This window comes from Phyllobates terribilis, unplaced genomic scaffold (genome assembly GCF_046119375.1).
Source record: "Phyllobates terribilis strain yellow unplaced genomic scaffold, ASM4611937v1 Scaffold_1__5_contigs__length_1240528914, whole genome shotgun sequence".
NCBI lineage: Eukaryota > Metazoa > Chordata > Amphibia > Anura > Dendrobatidae > Phyllobates > Phyllobates terribilis.
The window spans coordinates 360,018,943-360,035,898 of NW_027362761.1; the positions used below are offsets into that span (position 1 = coordinate 360,018,943).

The 16,956-nt window shown below is 44.1% G+C and overlaps 1 protein-coding gene across 3 annotated transcripts in view; it reads right to left on the minus strand.

Annotated features, from left to right (window-relative positions):
* CFAP251 (cilia and flagella associated protein 251) overlaps positions 1-16,956 on the minus strand; it is a 112,202-nt gene that overhangs the window by 90,589 nt on the left and 4,657 nt on the right. For all 3 annotated transcript variants that reach the window (XM_073676265.1, XM_073676266.1, XM_073676264.1), the window contains 3 exons: positions 11,310-11,567; positions 8,856-9,134; positions 8,524-8,664 (listed from right to left, as the gene is read on the minus strand). In XM_073676265.1, the coding sequence (XP_073532366.1) occupies positions 8,524-8,664; positions 8,856-9,134; positions 11,310-11,561 (672 nt within the window). In that variant the 5' untranslated portion in view covers positions 11,562-11,567. The remainder of the gene's footprint in view (positions 1-8,523; positions 8,665-8,855; positions 9,135-11,309; positions 11,568-16,956) is intronic.

Here is a 16,956-nt window from a genome sequence, read left to right on the forward strand (position 1 = left end):
CCTTTCTGCTGGTTTATTATCAGCCATAAACTCATGCAGGTTTCGCAGGAAAAACAAACATGACCCCTCTGGGTTAAACGGAAAAAAAACAAAAACAAAGTATAGCTCAGTCCATAGATGAGCGGGTTCCGCCCGCTCTCGGTAGCATAAACTGCACTGCTAAAGTCCTCGTGAAAAGCTCTGCAGCTTCCACAATACTGTCTGGAGACTTCCCTCTCCAGACCACACTCCACAGGAAAAAACCAGGACTGAGCTTTTACACATTGCTCAGCCACACCCTGAGGGGAGGTAGGGGGAATGGCGTCCCGCCCTCTTTGCCATTCCCATAAAACCGCACACCCTTTAACAGAGTAAATCTACCAGCATATAACACGCTGGCAGAAAAATAAAGTAGGTCTTAGTTCACACAGGAGAGCATCCTGAGTGACACATACCTCCCCTCACATATAAAACCAGTGACACTGTCACATATTCCCCCCCTCTGCCCAAAGCCGGGGGTTTGGGCACCTTCTGACACCAGGCAGGGAATCCTAGAGAGGGCATCAGCATTCCCATGTAACTTCCCGGGCCTATGCTCCACGTGAAAGTTAAACTCTTGAAGCCCTAGGAACCATCTAGTTACCCTGGCATTTTTACCCCTCTTCTCCCTCAACCATCTCAACGGGGCATGGTCTGATACTAATCTAAACTTCCGGCCTACTAGGTAATATTTCAGTGTATCCACGGCCCATTTTATGGCTAAACACTCTTTCTCTACTATGGCGTAGTTCTTCTCGCAGGAGGACAGCTTTCGGCTTAGATAGAGAATGGGATCTTCTTCCCCATTTATCTCTTGGGAGAGTACAGCCCCTAGACCAACCTCCGAAGCGTCCGTCTGGACCACAAATTCTTTCTTGAAGTCTGGTGCGACCAGGACCGGCTGCTTGCACAGTGTTAGCTTCAACTGTTGAAACGCGGTCTCCGTTTCTTCCGTCCATTTCACCATGGTTGATTTGGTGCCTTTTAGAAGATCCGTTAGTGGCGCGGCAATCATGGCGAAATTTGGGATAAACCGCCGGTAGTATCCCACCATTCCTAGGAATGCTCTCACTTGCTTCTTCGAGAGTGGTTGCGGCCAGGTTTGTATTGCCTCCATTTTCTTGATTTGCGGCTTTATTTCGCCTCTCCCAACAACATAGCCCAGGTACTTGGCCTCCTCCTTCCCGATGGCACACTTTCTCGGATTTATGGTAAATCCTGCCTTCCTTAGCGTGTCCAGAACGGCCTGTAGTTTAGGTAGGTGACTAGCCCAGTCTGGGCTAAAGACCACAATGTCGTCGAGGTAGGCTGCGGCATACTTCTTATGTGGGGCTAGGATCCGATCCATAGCCCTCTGGAAAGTGGCTGGGGCCCCCTGTAGTCCGAACGGCATCCGCGTGTATTGAAAACACCCATCAGGTGTTGAGAAAGCCGTCTTCTCCTTAGCCATCTGGGACATGGGGATCTGCCAGTAGCCCTTCGTCAGGTCGAGAGTGGTGATGTACCTCGCCGGTCCAAGCCTCTCGATGAGTTCGTCGACGCGGGGCATCGGGTACGCATCACACTTGGATACCTCATTCAGCCGGCGGTAGTCATTACAAAACCTCCACTCTCCATTGGGTTTCGGCACGAGGACGATTGGGCTCAACCACCCACTCTTTGACTCCTCTATTACTCCGAGGTCTAACATCCTCTTCACCTCGGCCGAGATCACCTCCCGGCGTGCTTCCGGAATCGAATACGGCTTCAGATTCACTCGTACGTGCGGCTCTGTCAGCACATCATGCTCTACCACTTGAGTATGCCCCGGCAACTCTGAGGACAGCTCCCGATTCCGCTGTAGTAATTCTCGACACTGTTGCTTCTGGGCCGATGATAGAGTCTCTGCAATAGTGACCTCCTCCACCTTGCCTTCTGGTGCGGCTCCCAGGCAAGGAGTTTCCACAGGTCCACGGTCCCGCCACGGCTTGAGCAAATTTACATGATATATTTGATGCGGCTTTCTTCGGCCAGGCTGGTGGACTTTATAATTAACCTTGCTGACTTTCTCCACCACCTCGTATGGACCTTGCCATTTGGCGAGGAACTTGCTCTCGACGGTAGGGATCAGCACCCCAAAACACGGTCCCCGGGCTGGAACTGTCTTAGTCTCGCCGACCGGTTATAGACTCTCGCCTGGGCTTCCTGCGCCTGGAGGAGATGTTCCTTCACGATGGGCATCACCTTTGACATTCTCTCCTGTAACTGGGCGACATGTTCGATGATACTCCGGTGTGGCGTGACTTCAGCCTTCCAAGTTTCCTTGGCGATGTCTAGGAGACCTCTTGGATGCCGCCCATATAGGAGCTCAAATGGAGAGAAACCAGTGGAGGCTTGAGGAACTTCTCTGACCGAGAAAAGCAGAAATGGGAGCAGGTAGTCCCAGTCTCGCCCATCCTTTTCAACGACCTTCTTGAGCATCGCCTTTAAGGTCTTGTTGAAGCGCTCCACTAGGCCGTCCGTCTGTGGATGATAAACCGAGGTCCGAAGCTGAGTTATCTGAAGGACTCTGCAAAGCTCCTTCATCAGCTTGCTCATGAAGGGGGTTCCTTGGTCTGTCAGAATCTCTTTTGGTAGACCTGTCCGAGCAAAAATATGGACCAGCTCTCGGGCTATACTTTTACTGGACATGTTCCTTAGGGGAACCGCTTCCGGATACCGAGTCGCATAGTCCATGACGACCAGGATATATTGGTGGCCCCGAGCTGATTTAACTAAGGGGCCCACGAGGTCCATGGCAATCCTCTCAAAGGGAACCTCTATCACAGGTAGTGGGACTAAGGGGCTACGGAAGTGGGAGGAGGGAGCAGTTATTTGGCAGGTGGGGCAGGACCTACAATAGTTTTGAACTTCTCAATAACACCCTGGCCAATAAAACCTTCTCAATATCCTCTCCTGAGTTTTCTCGACCCCTAGGTGTCCCCCCAGAACATGTGAATGGGCCATATCTAGCACCCACCGTCTGTATGCCCCCGACACTAACAGCCGTTCCACTATCTCACCGCCCCTCAGTTTGGCCACCCGATATAGCAACTCCCCCTGCACTGCAAAGTGGGGGAATCTGGTGTCGGCCCCCGGCTCTTGGGCAACCCCATTACATACAGTAACCTGGTCGAACGCCCCTTTTAAGGTCAGGTCTAGAAACTGGGGCAGTCCCAAAGTTCTCTCTGGACATATCTAACGCAGGGAGGTCGGCCTCCTCGGTCACCGTCTCACCCTCATCACCGACAAGGACACACAGTGGGAACTCCTCCATCTGAGACTTCGTTGGGAGTTCTTCTTCAAGGACCTGGCTTTTCCCCATGCTACTTAGTCCAGTTCCCTTCCCCCACAAGTCCCAGAATAAGGAAAAATCACGGCCCAATATGACGGGATGTATCAGGTCCTTTACTACCCCGACTTCATGGGACTGGGCACCAAAGTCTGTCCCCACTGTTACTGTGGCCACGGGATAGTCCTTGGCGTCACCATGGATGCACTGAACGCCCAGGGTTTTGGAAGGGATCAACTGGTGGGGAAGGGATGCTCTGATCAAGGTCACCAGACTCCCGGAGTCCAACAGCCCAAGCACTTTTATTCCATTAATGGACACTGCACACGCCTGCGGCCCCTCGCCGGGTCGACAGTCCACGCTACAGGCTGGATAGGCATAATAGGAGACCCGTCTGCCTAGGCTGCAGTCCATGGACCCAGGGGATATTTGACACCTGGCGGCTACATGTCCAGGGTTGTGACACCGCCAGCAAACTATATCTTTACCAACTGTTCTAAAGGCACCTTCAGTAGGAGTGGGACGTCCCCCAGTGGTGGCTCTAGACCCCTTCCGTTGTGAACCCGCCCCCTTTTGGGTATCCCAGTAGGGAGAAGTGACTGCATCCGGTTTCCCAAGAGATCTCTCGACTACCTGGTACCTCTCTACCAAGCCGATGAAGTCATCTGCGTTCTGGGGATCACCCTGGGCAACCCAGGTCTGTACTGGCTTGGGAAGGGAATGCATGAACCTGTCAATCACCACCCGCTCAACCATCTGGGCCGGAGTGGAGGACTCCGGTTGTAGCCACTTCTGAACAAGATGCAGGAGGTCAAACATCTGCGAACGAGGGGGTTTGTTGCTAGCATACGCCCAGTGATGAACTCGCTGGGCTCTCACCGCCATATTTACTCCCAGACGTGCTAAGATCTCTGTCTTTAGTTTGGGATACTCCTTAGCATCTTGCAGCGCCAAGTCAAAATACGCCTTCTGGGGTTCACCCGATAAATATGGCGCCAGAACCTCTGCCTACTGTGCAGGTGGAAGTCTCTCCCGATCAGCCACCCTCTCAAAAACAGTCAGAAATGCTTCTACATCATCCCCAGGGGTCATCTTCTGCATGGCCCGCCTTACCGCCTTCCTGACGTGAGAATCATCAGTCGCCCCTGAGGGTGGGGCGGCCGCCCTGCTCTGGATGGCGTCCGCCAAAAGCTGTATCTGCTGTTGCGCCTCCTGCTGGTGCTGCTGTTGCGACTTTTGCTGCAACTGGATCTGCTGAAGCAACAGTTTGGTAGTCTCCTGGTGCTGCTGCTGCATGCTCTGCTGGGCCTGCTGCATACTCTGCTGGGCCTGTAGGTGTTGCTGCTGCATGCTCTGCTGGGCCTGGACCAGGTGCTTAACGAGCTCCTCCATGCTGCTGGACTTCTCTGGCTGGCTGGCAGCCTTCACCCAGGACATCCACCGGTCTTTGTGGCAGGTACACGTGTTCCTGGAATCCTGCCCGCACTCTCACACCACCTGTGGCAAGACGACTCGCTCGGCTCTCCTGGAGGCAGACTCAGGACACACGTTCCCAGGTTTCCTTTCTGCTGGTTTATTATCAGCCATAAACTCATGCAGGTTTCGCAGGAAAAACAAACATGACCCCTCTGGGTTAAACGGAAAAAAAACAAAAAACAAAGTATAACTCAGTCCATAGATGAGCGGGTTCCGCCCGCTCTCGGTAGCATAAACTGCACTGCTAAAGTCCTTGTGAAAAGCTCTGCAGCTTCCACAATACTGTCTGGAGACTTCCCTCTCCAGACCACACTCCACAGGAAAAAACCAGGACTGAGCTTTTACACATTGCTCAGCCACACAATGAGGGGAGGTAGGGGGAATGGCGTCCCGCCCTCTTTGCCATTCCCATAAAACCGCACACCCATTAACAGAGTAAATCTACCAGCATATAACACGCTGGCAGAAAAATAAAGTAGGTCTTAGTTCACACAGGAGAGCATCCTGAGTGACACATACCTCCCCTCACATATAAAACCAGTGACACTGTCACAATATCTAGAGACAAACACAGGCTTTATTCCATCATTCAATACCAGAAAAGCATTCCTGCACGGTGCAGTCTTGAGTACATTTGTGAATGCGGCCTCAGGATTTTAGTTGTGAGGCGGATGAGTAAACAGATACGGGACTATTGTCACACAAAAAAAATCCGACCTGTCTGAAAATTAGTGCAGTTGTATTTGATCAAAGAGGATAACAGAAAAATACAGACTCTGGGTATGGCTTTTTTTCCATAGGCTTCTCTATAGGGCTTGAAATCCAAAGCATTTTTTCTAGCCCAAGGGAACCTATCATGTGAAAAAACACTATTAACCAGCAGAGGGGTTAATTTGCAGATTTAAAAGCATTCAAAAATTGTGCAGACGTCGCACTGAAAGCCCAACTACTTGGAGGAAATGAACTTTATTCCTCCCGGCAGCCTCCGGTTTTCAGTCACAGAGGCGCAACTTCAGTCACTGCTTAGTACAAGTGAGACACCCGGCTCTGTACTGATGCACTGTTGAGTCGGCTGTCAGTCAGTGCCAGGGGTATAGCTACAGCCGCGCACTTTGTATTGAGGGGTGACTGAAGCTGCGCCTCTATTACTGAAAACCGGAAGCCTCAGGGAGGAATAAAGTTCATTTCCTCCCAGCAGCCGGGCTTTCAGTGTGGCTGCCGCACGGCTTTAGAACGCTATTGATCTGCAGATTAACCCAATATCTGCAGGTTAATAGCGTTTTTTCACATGACATGTTCTGTTTTTTTTTTCTTTCACATAGCTAATAGGCCCAAAACGTTTCGATCATCTATACATATATTAGGTTTAAAAATGGATCCATGGGTCCGGTCCCTGAGACTGAGAGCATGTCCTATTCACATCTATTTTGCGAATCACAATTGACCATTAGAGTCTATGGGAATCCGTATAAATGGATGAAACATAAAAGACAGACTTTGTCCTTAAATGTGTCATTTGTTTTTAACTGATAACTTCTATCTGTTGAGTTTAATGTAAGGATGCAAGACAGAGCCAATAAAAACGGTCCGTTTTTCATGGATTTAAAAATTGCCACAGATGTGTTGTGAATGTAGTCTTAGGGTATAATCACATATTGTGGTTTTGCGGCAAAAAAACACACAACGTTTTACAGTAACAGCAAAGTGAATGACGTTTCTGAAATCTCATGTACACACTGTTTATTTTTTCCTGAAGCAGTTTCACATCTGCAAAATGTCAATTCTTTCAGCGTTTTTCACCCATTTGAATGTAGGTGAAAAAAAAACGCATTAAAAATGTGGCAAAAATGCGAGTATCTAAGGCCTCCTTCACATGTCAGTGTCTCCAATAAGTGTGGTGACAGTTTTCACATGTACTGGAGAGACTCACACACGTAGATCCATTCAAATCAAGGGTCTGTGCACATGTCAGTGTGTTTCCAAGGACTGTGTGTCCTTGTGCAAAACACATAGACATGTCAGTTTTTTGCAGGCAGTATAGTCCGCAATACGCCCCGAACACCTGCACACTGATGACACATGGATGACATCCGTGTCTTCAGTGTGACACGTACCGGCGTTTGGGAAAAGCAGTATAGTTACTGCTGTTCCCAGGTGCCGGGTGCTGAATCCAACTCTCATCATCCTCGCCTGGTCTGCCCGCGATCAGCGCGTCCAAACGACGCTGATGAGAGTTGGAGCCAGCGCCGACGTCTGTGTATAGCACGTAATAAATAAATTTAAAAAATGGCGTGTGGTACTCCTTAATTTTATCTAATCTAACCAGCTGAGGGAAAGTAGACAGCTGGGGGCTGGTTTTAATATTCTGGGAAGGGGCCAATAGCTATAAAGGTTCCCAGCCTATTAATAACAACTCACAGCTGATGGTTTAGCTTTTGCTGGTTATTAAAAAGGGGGAACCCCAATAAAAAAATGACGGGGGGTCCCCTTTATTATTCATAACCAGAAACAGCTAAACAGACAGCTGCGGGCTGATATTAATAGGCTTTAAATCTTTATGGCTATTGGCACATTCCCAGAATATTAACACCAGCCCCCAGCTGTCTGCTTTCCCTCAGCTGTTTAGTAAAATTAAGGGGGACCCCAAGCTATTTTTTTTAAATCTTATTTATTACGCGCTATACACAGACTGCGGGTGCTGACTCCAACTTTCATCAGCATCGCCTGGTCGCGCTGATCGCAGGAAGACAAGGTGACAATGATGAGAGTTGGATTCAGCACCCAGCGCCTGGGAACAGAGCTAACTGTGCAGCTTTTCCCAGACGCCGGTACGTGTCAGACTGATGGTGCACATGGATGTTACACACGAACACTGATAGCACCGGTACTGGTTTTTCCAGTACCGGAAATATCAAGAGTGTGAAAGAAGCCTTATGTAGCGTTTTTCCCACCAATACTCCAATATTTGCAGTGGATTTTTCTGCTGCAAATACTGAACATCTGCACACAACCTTAGTTTTTACAGTAAAATCTGCAGTGGTATATGTCCAAAAAAATACAGACAGAAAATCTGTTGTGTTTTCACTACTCGCTCTTAAAAGATTGAAAAAATAAATATGTAAAGAAGCCCTAAAATTAAGAATATAAAAAAATAAATATAAAATATGACATAGAAAAGGATATAAAAATATCAGGAACTGTCAAGCCATATCCTAAATAATTTAGTAAATTATCCCGAATTTCTAAAATGTTGTAAAGGGTCAGAGCGGTTTGTTACAGCTGGTGTTACAAAACAGCATCCCTCCAGCAGTAAAATATTTATAAGCCGATGTAGTGTCCATATTCGGATGATATAAAAATATCAGATGTTCTGGCTTCACAGCAATTCTCATTTCCATAACAGAGTTTACAAACTGCAATATTTTATTACAAATCCTCAGTCCGCACAGTAGGCACGGAACATATGGCATAATTGTCAAAGCATATGGTAAAAGCAAGGAGCAGGCATGAGTTGATTAGAGATAAATGCCCTATTAGTTGGGGAAGCAGAAGACAAAAATGCTGAAAATATTATTATAGTTGGAACAGAAACAAAATTCTCAGCTTTCAGCAATATTAATGTACCAATGGATTATTTAGATGACAAGACCACAGATAAAGAAATTAGGTTATTCATTCCAATCGTCCATAAACTATTGCAGAAAATATCCTCCTCTTACCTGAAGGTGGCGCTGAAGGTTCAAAGTGAAGTCATGGATTACGGCGGTGTGAGCGCACACATACACTGCCACTTGGTGCTCTTCATCATGAAGATTATAAATTGGGATATTGCTATTCATGCCGAAACACCATGCTAAATTCTGCATAAAGCAAAGTGGCCGTTAATATATGTATGCATCCTACTGTATAACTAAAGTGGGTGGCAAGTCTAAAATGTACTGTGCAGGTTATGGTGCAGAAGAAGGGAACCATGGATAATCTAGCACCAGTGTCACCCTAGCAATCGCCGTACACGGTATTAACAAGAAAGCCTGCCGTTCTTATCACTCACAAGAGGTTTATCTGCAGAGACTGAGTTTTCGTCTTCAAAGGCGGTCCTTGGTGTGGCGGTGTAGACTAGCGAGTCTTCAGCGGCTGGGACCTCTACGACTGCTTTATCTTCTGCATCTTCATTCATATCATCAAATACTGAGACACAATTGTTTCCTTCACTTGACCACTGGCTCTCTGTAATATTATTGTCCGATATTTCACGCGATTCCTGTGCAGGATTTTTATCATCTAATGCAGCTTTTTCATTTTGTAAAGTCTCTTCATCTGTAACATCCGGCTATCAATATTTATCAAAGAAACAATGACAAGAGTAAGAGAAATAAGACAGCAACATGTTTTATCATTAACGGGGTTAACCACTACTGGCCGATCTCTGTTCAGTGTCCCTTATATGCCTAGTAAAATAAGGGCTTATTCACACATCAGTTTTTTCAAGTACAAGTGTTATGTGTCGGAACAAACTCAGCAGTAAAGGTCTATGGGTTTGTGAAAAAAAATGGACAGCACTCGGTTGTCATCCATATGCGGTCCGTTTTTCACTGACTGATAGATAGGAGAAGGTAGAGAATTTTTTTTTTCTCATCAGTGAAAAAAAAACTGATGAAACTGACCAAACTCTGATAAAAACCACTGATGATGTCTGTTTTTCTCATATGGCAAAAAAACTGACATCTGAATGAGGCATAATAAAAAAAAAAAAAAGCATACGTACCTCCCGGACCCACGCTGCTCCTCTCCTCCAATCATCTGACTGAACTGAGAAGGCTGCAGTCAATCAGTGGCAACTGATAGTGTTCAGAGTTCAGGTGACTTAACCCCTTCACGACCTTGTGATGTACATTTACCTTTGATGTGGGGTTGTACGTCAAGCCAACATCTTTCACCGCACATGATGACTGATTTAATCAGCCATCATGTGTCTTTAACAGCTGTGGATGGAGAAGTGCTCGACCCTCGGCTGTTAACCAGTTAAATCCCGCTATCAATCGTTGACAGGGGGATTTAACACATGGCAACCGCAAGTGTGTCATTCATCGGCGCCCCCCGTCACGTGATCGCGGGGCCCATAGGGGTTGTCACAACAGCCGGGGGTCTGCTGATGATCCCCGTGACTGTCATTATGATCCTCCTGTGAAGATCATAGAAGATCATGATTTCTGCTATGCATAGCACAAGCGATAGGACAATCGCAGCTTCAAGTCCCCTAAGAGGGCTATTCAATACTGTAAAAAGTGAGAAAAAAATAGTTTTTAAAATATGAAGGAAAAAAAAACACAAACGTTCAAATCACCCCCCTTTTGCCCCATTAAAAAAATAAAACGCAAGAATTATATTGCAATGTTGCGGCAGCCCAAAATAATCTAAGGTGATCAAAACATCGTATCTATACCATCGTAAATGGTATAAATAAAAACGACATCTCAGGGAGCATAAAATAAGCCATCACACAGACTCGTATCTCGAAAAAAGAAAACATTATCAGTCTCAGAAAATGGTGACACAAGCGATTTTTTTTTTCTTACAAATTTCCGGATTTTTTTTCACCACTTGAATTAGAAAAAACTATAAATGTTTGGTACCTGCGTATAGTATACATGGTACTTAAAAAAACAATTGTAGAATTGCATTTTTTGTGCAATTTCAGCACACTTGAATTTTTTTCCCACTTTCCAATGCATAACATGATAAAATGAATGGTGTTATTCAAAAGTACAACTCAATCTGCAATAAGGGGAGAAAAAAAAACAAAAGTGCAAAAACTGAAAATTCGCAAGTCAAGAAGGGGTTAAACAATGTCACAAGATAACCTCTGCTCAGAGCAGAGGTGCTGTGCCACTCCAGAGGGTAACTAAGTTTTTTTTTATCTTTAACATGGACTACTACTTAACTTTTTAGTTCCCAGTAGTTTACTTGTTTACTTCCTTCATCCCTTTCAGAACATATGAGCATCCGACCAATCGTACATGTGTATGCGGGAACCAGAAGGAATAGCTGTTTGGTAACAGCTGAGGGATAGGTTTGGTCAGCTCTACCCTTTTATCTTGTAGATTATTATATTAGGATAAGCAAGAAGGCGAGCAGCTTGTAATATGATCACTAATAACATCATTTTGGTTTTATCTGATGCATTCAGTTATACAGGATATACAACAGATTAATTAAAATGGCCTCTGGTACTGAATCAATATTTTTCTTTACAGAACCATTTCCAATGCATGTGATTGGTGTCTCCAAGTACAGCGAGTGTGGAGAGTACGGGGAGTGTGGTTAGTACGGGGAGTGTGGTTAGTATGGGGAGTGTGGTTAGTACAGTGAGCGTGGAGAGCACAGGGGAGCATGGAGAGCACGGGGGAGCGTGGAGAGCATGGCGGCGCGTGGAGAGCACGGGGGAGTGTGGAGAGTACAGCGAGTGTGGAGAGTACAGCGAGTGTGGAAATATTTTTAATTCTACCTCAATGGCTTCCTTCTTTCCTACATCATGAAACATTTCTACATAAGGAGAACCCTCTTCTTCAGTTACTGGTTCATTTACTTGCTCCTCGAAATCTCCATCATTGGCATCAGGGGGCTGCTCTTCAGAAGACTCAGGGGTTGGAGATATTTTTTGATCTTCATTACACTCTTCTGTTTCCTTTTCAGAGGAATCTTGGTCAACCGCATTAGAGGACATTACTTCTTGTAGATCAGAATTACCTTCAGACATCTTCCTCTGCATAGAAATATATTGTGTCAGTGAAACAGCAGCGTTTATGTACAGTAATATAAAACACGTCATATAATATTTTGAGGGCACATATCCAATGAAGAACTAGCATGCTTCGGTTTGGATAGCTTTCCCTAATAACCAGGAAATCTTAGACTCCCAAGATTCCTGTACAGAGCTGTTATTCCATAGTCTCAGGGTATGTATGCAACGTCTTAATTCCAACGGCACAGCCACCAAGGTTTTCCTAAGAGAAACCTCTTCAGGAAATAGCTGGCAATCTTTTTCCTGAGGCGGTGTCTCTATCTGTTTTTGAGCGACTCTGCCACCAGCTTCTGTATAAAATATATATATTGTGACAAAGTCACTGGCAGAATACTAGAGGGGAGATATGTTTCACTGAGGCTTTTAGTTCAGTTCAGTGAAACGTCAAAACATAACCATAACGTATGGCATAGTCCTTGTTGCTACGGGTAACCGCCCGCTTCAGGAACAAACCATTCCAGGTCTGTCTTTCCTTCATATGACCCAAAACAAATCAGAGCTTTCATCTCCAGGCCCACCCCACACCAAATGCTCTGAAAGGCTGTGATTTTATCCTCTGAGTTCATCCCTTTCTACAGGTGTTTAATCACCATAGCACTAAGATGGCTTATTAACCCACTCATGTGCTGGAACCTTTTTCCTATGTAAAATTACTGCAGCTATTAATCTCAGTGCTACATATCTCCCCTCTAGTATTTTGTCAGTGACCTTGTCACAATATATACAGTACCAAACCAAAAGTTTGGACACACCTTCTCATTTAAAGATTTTTCTGTATTTTCATGACTATGAAAATTGTACATTCACACTGAAGGCATCAAAACTATGAATTAACACATGTGGAATTATATATTTAAAAAAAGGGTGGCGTTTAGTTGGGCCATCATTTATTTTTCAACAGGACAATGACCCCAAACACACCTCCAGGCTGTGTAAGGGCTATTTGACCAAGAAGGAGAGTGATGGGGTGCTACGCCAGATGACCTGGCCTCCACAGTCACCAGACCTGAACCCAATCGAGATGGTTTGGGGTGAGCTGGACCGCAGAGTGAAGATAAAAGGACCAACAAGTGCTAAGCATCTCTGGGAAGTCCTTCAAGATTGTTGGAACACCATTTCCGGTGACTACCTCTTGAAGCTCATCAAGAGAATGCCAAGAGTGTGCAAAGCAGTCATCAAAGCAAAAGGTGGCTACTTTGAAGAACCTAGAATATAAGACATATTTTCAGTTGCTTCACACTTTTTTGTTAAGTATATAATTCTACATGTGTTAATTCATAGTTTTGATGCCTTCAGTGTGAATGTACAATTTTCATAGTCATGAAAATACAGAAAAATCTTTAAATGAGAAGGTGTGTCCAAACTTTTGGTCTGTACTGTATATGTGTACACACACATATACACACATACATATACATAAATAAATATATACACACGCACACGTTACTCAGCATAAATGAGTACACCTCCTTAGAAAAGTAAGATTTTAATCAATAACTTGCTGACTACAAGAACAATTTCCAAAATTTTAACAAGACTGAGTTTCGCAGAATACTTTTTTTAACCCATAACATGAAAGTAAGGTTAAAATATAACATAACTTTCATTACAAAATCTTTAGTTTTACTCAAATTAGTTGAAGCAATTATGAATACACCCCACACAAAAAACGACTAAATCTAGTATTTTGTATGACCTCCATGATTTTTAAAGGACAGCACCAAGTCTTCTAGGCATGGAATGAACAAGATAACAACATATTGCACCATCTATCTTTCTCCATTCTTTAAGAACGACCTCTTTTAGCGTCTGGATGCTGGATGGAGAGTGACGCTCAACTTGTATCTTCAGTATTTCTCATAGGTGTTCGGTTCGGTTCAGATCGGGAGACATTCTTGGCTACTGAATCATTTTTACTCTTGTCTTCTTCAGAAATGCAGCAGTGGCCTTAAATGTGTATTTTGGATCATTGTCATTTGGAAAAGTGCAAGTCTACCAAGGGTACGGAGTGATGGAAACATCTTCATTTTCAATATAGAGCAGTACATCTGTTAATTCATGGTACAATCAATATCATGTAGCTCCCCAACACCAGTAGCACTCATGCAGCCCCACATAATGACACTGTCACCACCAGGTTTCACTGTAGGCATCATGCATTTTTCTTTGTTCTCCTCACATTTGCGTCCCCATACAGTTTTGAAGCCATCAGTTCCAAAAACATTTATCTTGAGCTCATCACTCTAGAGTAGAGAGTCCCAGTGGTCTTCATATTTTTCAGCATGGGACTTGTCAAATTGTAGGTAGACCTTTTTGTGCATGCATGGACTTTAGGTTTCCTTCGTGGATGTCACCCAGATTTGGCTTTCTACTTTTCTACTACAGTATTCTGACTGATAAGTAAACCTTTCCAGATCTTCTTGTCACCTTCACCTTTCTTTTGTAAATAAATTATTTTCTTTCTCTGGTCTTGTGACATTTCTCTTCCTAGAATTTACATGTGGAGTTGTGCGCATGCGTCCCTCCTGAGTGATCCGTTGGCATTGTGGGCTGTATTTTGATTCCAGTGCAGACATGGTTGCATAACTGGGTTCAGATCATGCGATTCTCACGTGACCGGGTGCCTGCTTGTGTTGCCAGGTCCTCATTCCGGAATGACGCGGCTTGTGATGCGTTCGGCGTTCGGGGACATGCCATGCGCCCCAATAACTCCACCCATATAAATTGACAACCCCACTACCCTGAAGAAGGCAGACGCCGAAACGCGCGTCGGGACGATCTGTGGCGCCATACCGCTGGGAGGTGATGACACTAGGTGGGTAATATCACTGACTGGATCCCCACTTAAGAGGATGGGCACTCTTTCTTACTAGGAACCTTGTAGCATTAGTTTTTATACCGTTAAGCCTACTTACAAGACTTCTTTATATTATATGTCTGAGCATGTAATCTAAAGCACTATACTTATGACTGGTAACACTGATGCACTTTTTTGTATATTACCTTTGTAATCTTTAAACACTGAAGCACTTTTTGAGCTTTTGCATTAGATTACAGTTGCTAGCTCTGATATTTTTTTATATGAATTATGCCTGTCTATAGTGAATTATACTCCTTGTAATTTCATTCGTTGTCTTGATCCATGCACATTTTTATATTTATACATTGGATCTCAAATATCCTCATGCGGTTTGTGTCGCTTTTTAGTGTTTTTAATCATTGTACTTTAATAAAGATTGTTAATATACTATTTCCTCTTTGTATTTATCGTTATTTTTTGTTAATGGTCATGTTTGATCTAACTGGTGCATTCTTTAGATAATTGCAGTGAACTTGCATGTCGATTTTCTTCAACCCTTTTCATTAAAAGAAGCTGCTGTTTACAAGTTAACTTTCAGCCTATGAGATGGTTGCAGTTCTAGCTTTGTTAAACTTTTGAATCACTTTTGCTACAGTATTCTGACTGATAAGTAAACCTTAGCAGATCTTCTTGTCACCTACACCTTTCTTTTGCAAATACATTATTTTCTTTCTCTGGTCTTGTGACATTTCTCTTCCATATGGTGCCATTGCTGAGAACATGAAATGGGAAGGGCTTTTCTTTGTTAAGTAACAACCTTTTATAGTCACGTGTTTAATGAATAAGTAGACCTACTTGCGGTTGAATTCTTGTTAATTAGAATTTTGTAGTCTAAACTTTAGCTTTGCTTCTAAGACTCTCATTGAGGTGTACTCATTTTTGCTAAATGGTCTTGAATGAATTTGTTAGGAACAATACTTTTTTGGATGTGCAAAATAGCAAATCTTGTTTGCAATCAATAGACCACAAAAAGTCATACAAAAAATAAAATATAAGTAACATAACCACCCTACTGCACTGACTGTAAAGATAGTCTCATGCTATGTTCACACATGTTTTGTGCTGCATTTTTTGTGCAGCCCAAACCTACTCTACTAGCAGTAATAATGCTGTGCTTAAAGCGTCTGTCTTGAGGCATTTTTGAAGCCTGTTTTTCCTGCGTTTTATATGATGGAGGGTTAATGGGTTTTTTTGTTTCGTTTTTTTTTTGTGTTTTTTGGGTGCTGATTACATGTATGCTTTGTCTACGGTACGTTTAATAAAGTTAGTTTTACTCATTAAAATGCTTCAAAAACACCTCTTAAGGAATCTAGCATGCCTGAAAAGGGGTGGGTGTGTGCCTCAGCACAAATCTTACTCCAATCAGGGACTGGAATGATATTTCTGGCGTATGGCACACCATAGCTCGTCATGAATTAGACTAACCAGCGTAGCCACGTCTTGTCGCACCCCCTATGTCGACCCAGCTCAACTAATTTTTGAGGAGCTGAATGAAATGGTTATTAAACCACCAAAAGTAGTAACGTTTCTGCGCAACTCCGGGTTGCCCAAATTTTTTGTGACTTTTCAAAGTGATTTAAGTGTAATCGCTTTGATGAATCAAGGCTTATGTGTATCGGCAAACAAGTCTGATTAAATAACTGATGGGGGTTTCAAGAGATGGATCTTAAAGTGGTTGTGTAGGCATGCTGTCAGGACTCTCCGGTATTGCTGCTGAAAGCGGGAAGTCACGTGACCGCAAGGATTCCATTTACATACTCCTGGCCACATTCCAACTAGACCTGCTTGGCCTGGTTCAATACAAGTGAACTGAACGAGGCCAAGCACATCTAGTGGTCACGTGACCGCCTGTATACAAAGTGAATGTGACCTGCCACTCTTGGCAGCAATACAGAAGAATCCTGACATCGTGCGATGCGCATGATGTCAGGATTCAGAAGTCTGCAGTTATATGTAGTGACTGACGACTTTTAATAGAAGACCAGCCAACCCCTTTATATATGCAAATAGCCTCTTCAGAGAGGAAAAGGACTGGACCTATAGAGACACTTATTAAATGTACAATACTAAAAGTTAATATCAACCCTTTAACAAGCCTTGCAACATGACTTAGGATAAGAAGCCAAACCAGACACTCCATTTGCAAACTCATGTTTGGGGTGTTTGCCCCTCATCAGTGCAAAGCAGGAGGTCTGATTTGGCCAAGTGAGAGGTCTTTGACAGGAGGTCTAAGGGGGAACGTTTCGCCTTGTGTAGAGTGCCAAGTCAGAATAAGGAGGAGCTGGAGCAGCACTGATCAACTCATCATACAGGGGGTTTTGTTGAGTCAAGCTCTTTTAAGGTGGAAAACATGGTAAATAGATTTATACATTAGAATAAAGGTAATACAGACAAACCTATTGTAGTAAATTATTGTAATTAGAATTGCTCTATTAAGTGCTCACTAAACTGAACGGATGTTTAGTCTAGCTGGTCTGGAATAGAAGATAA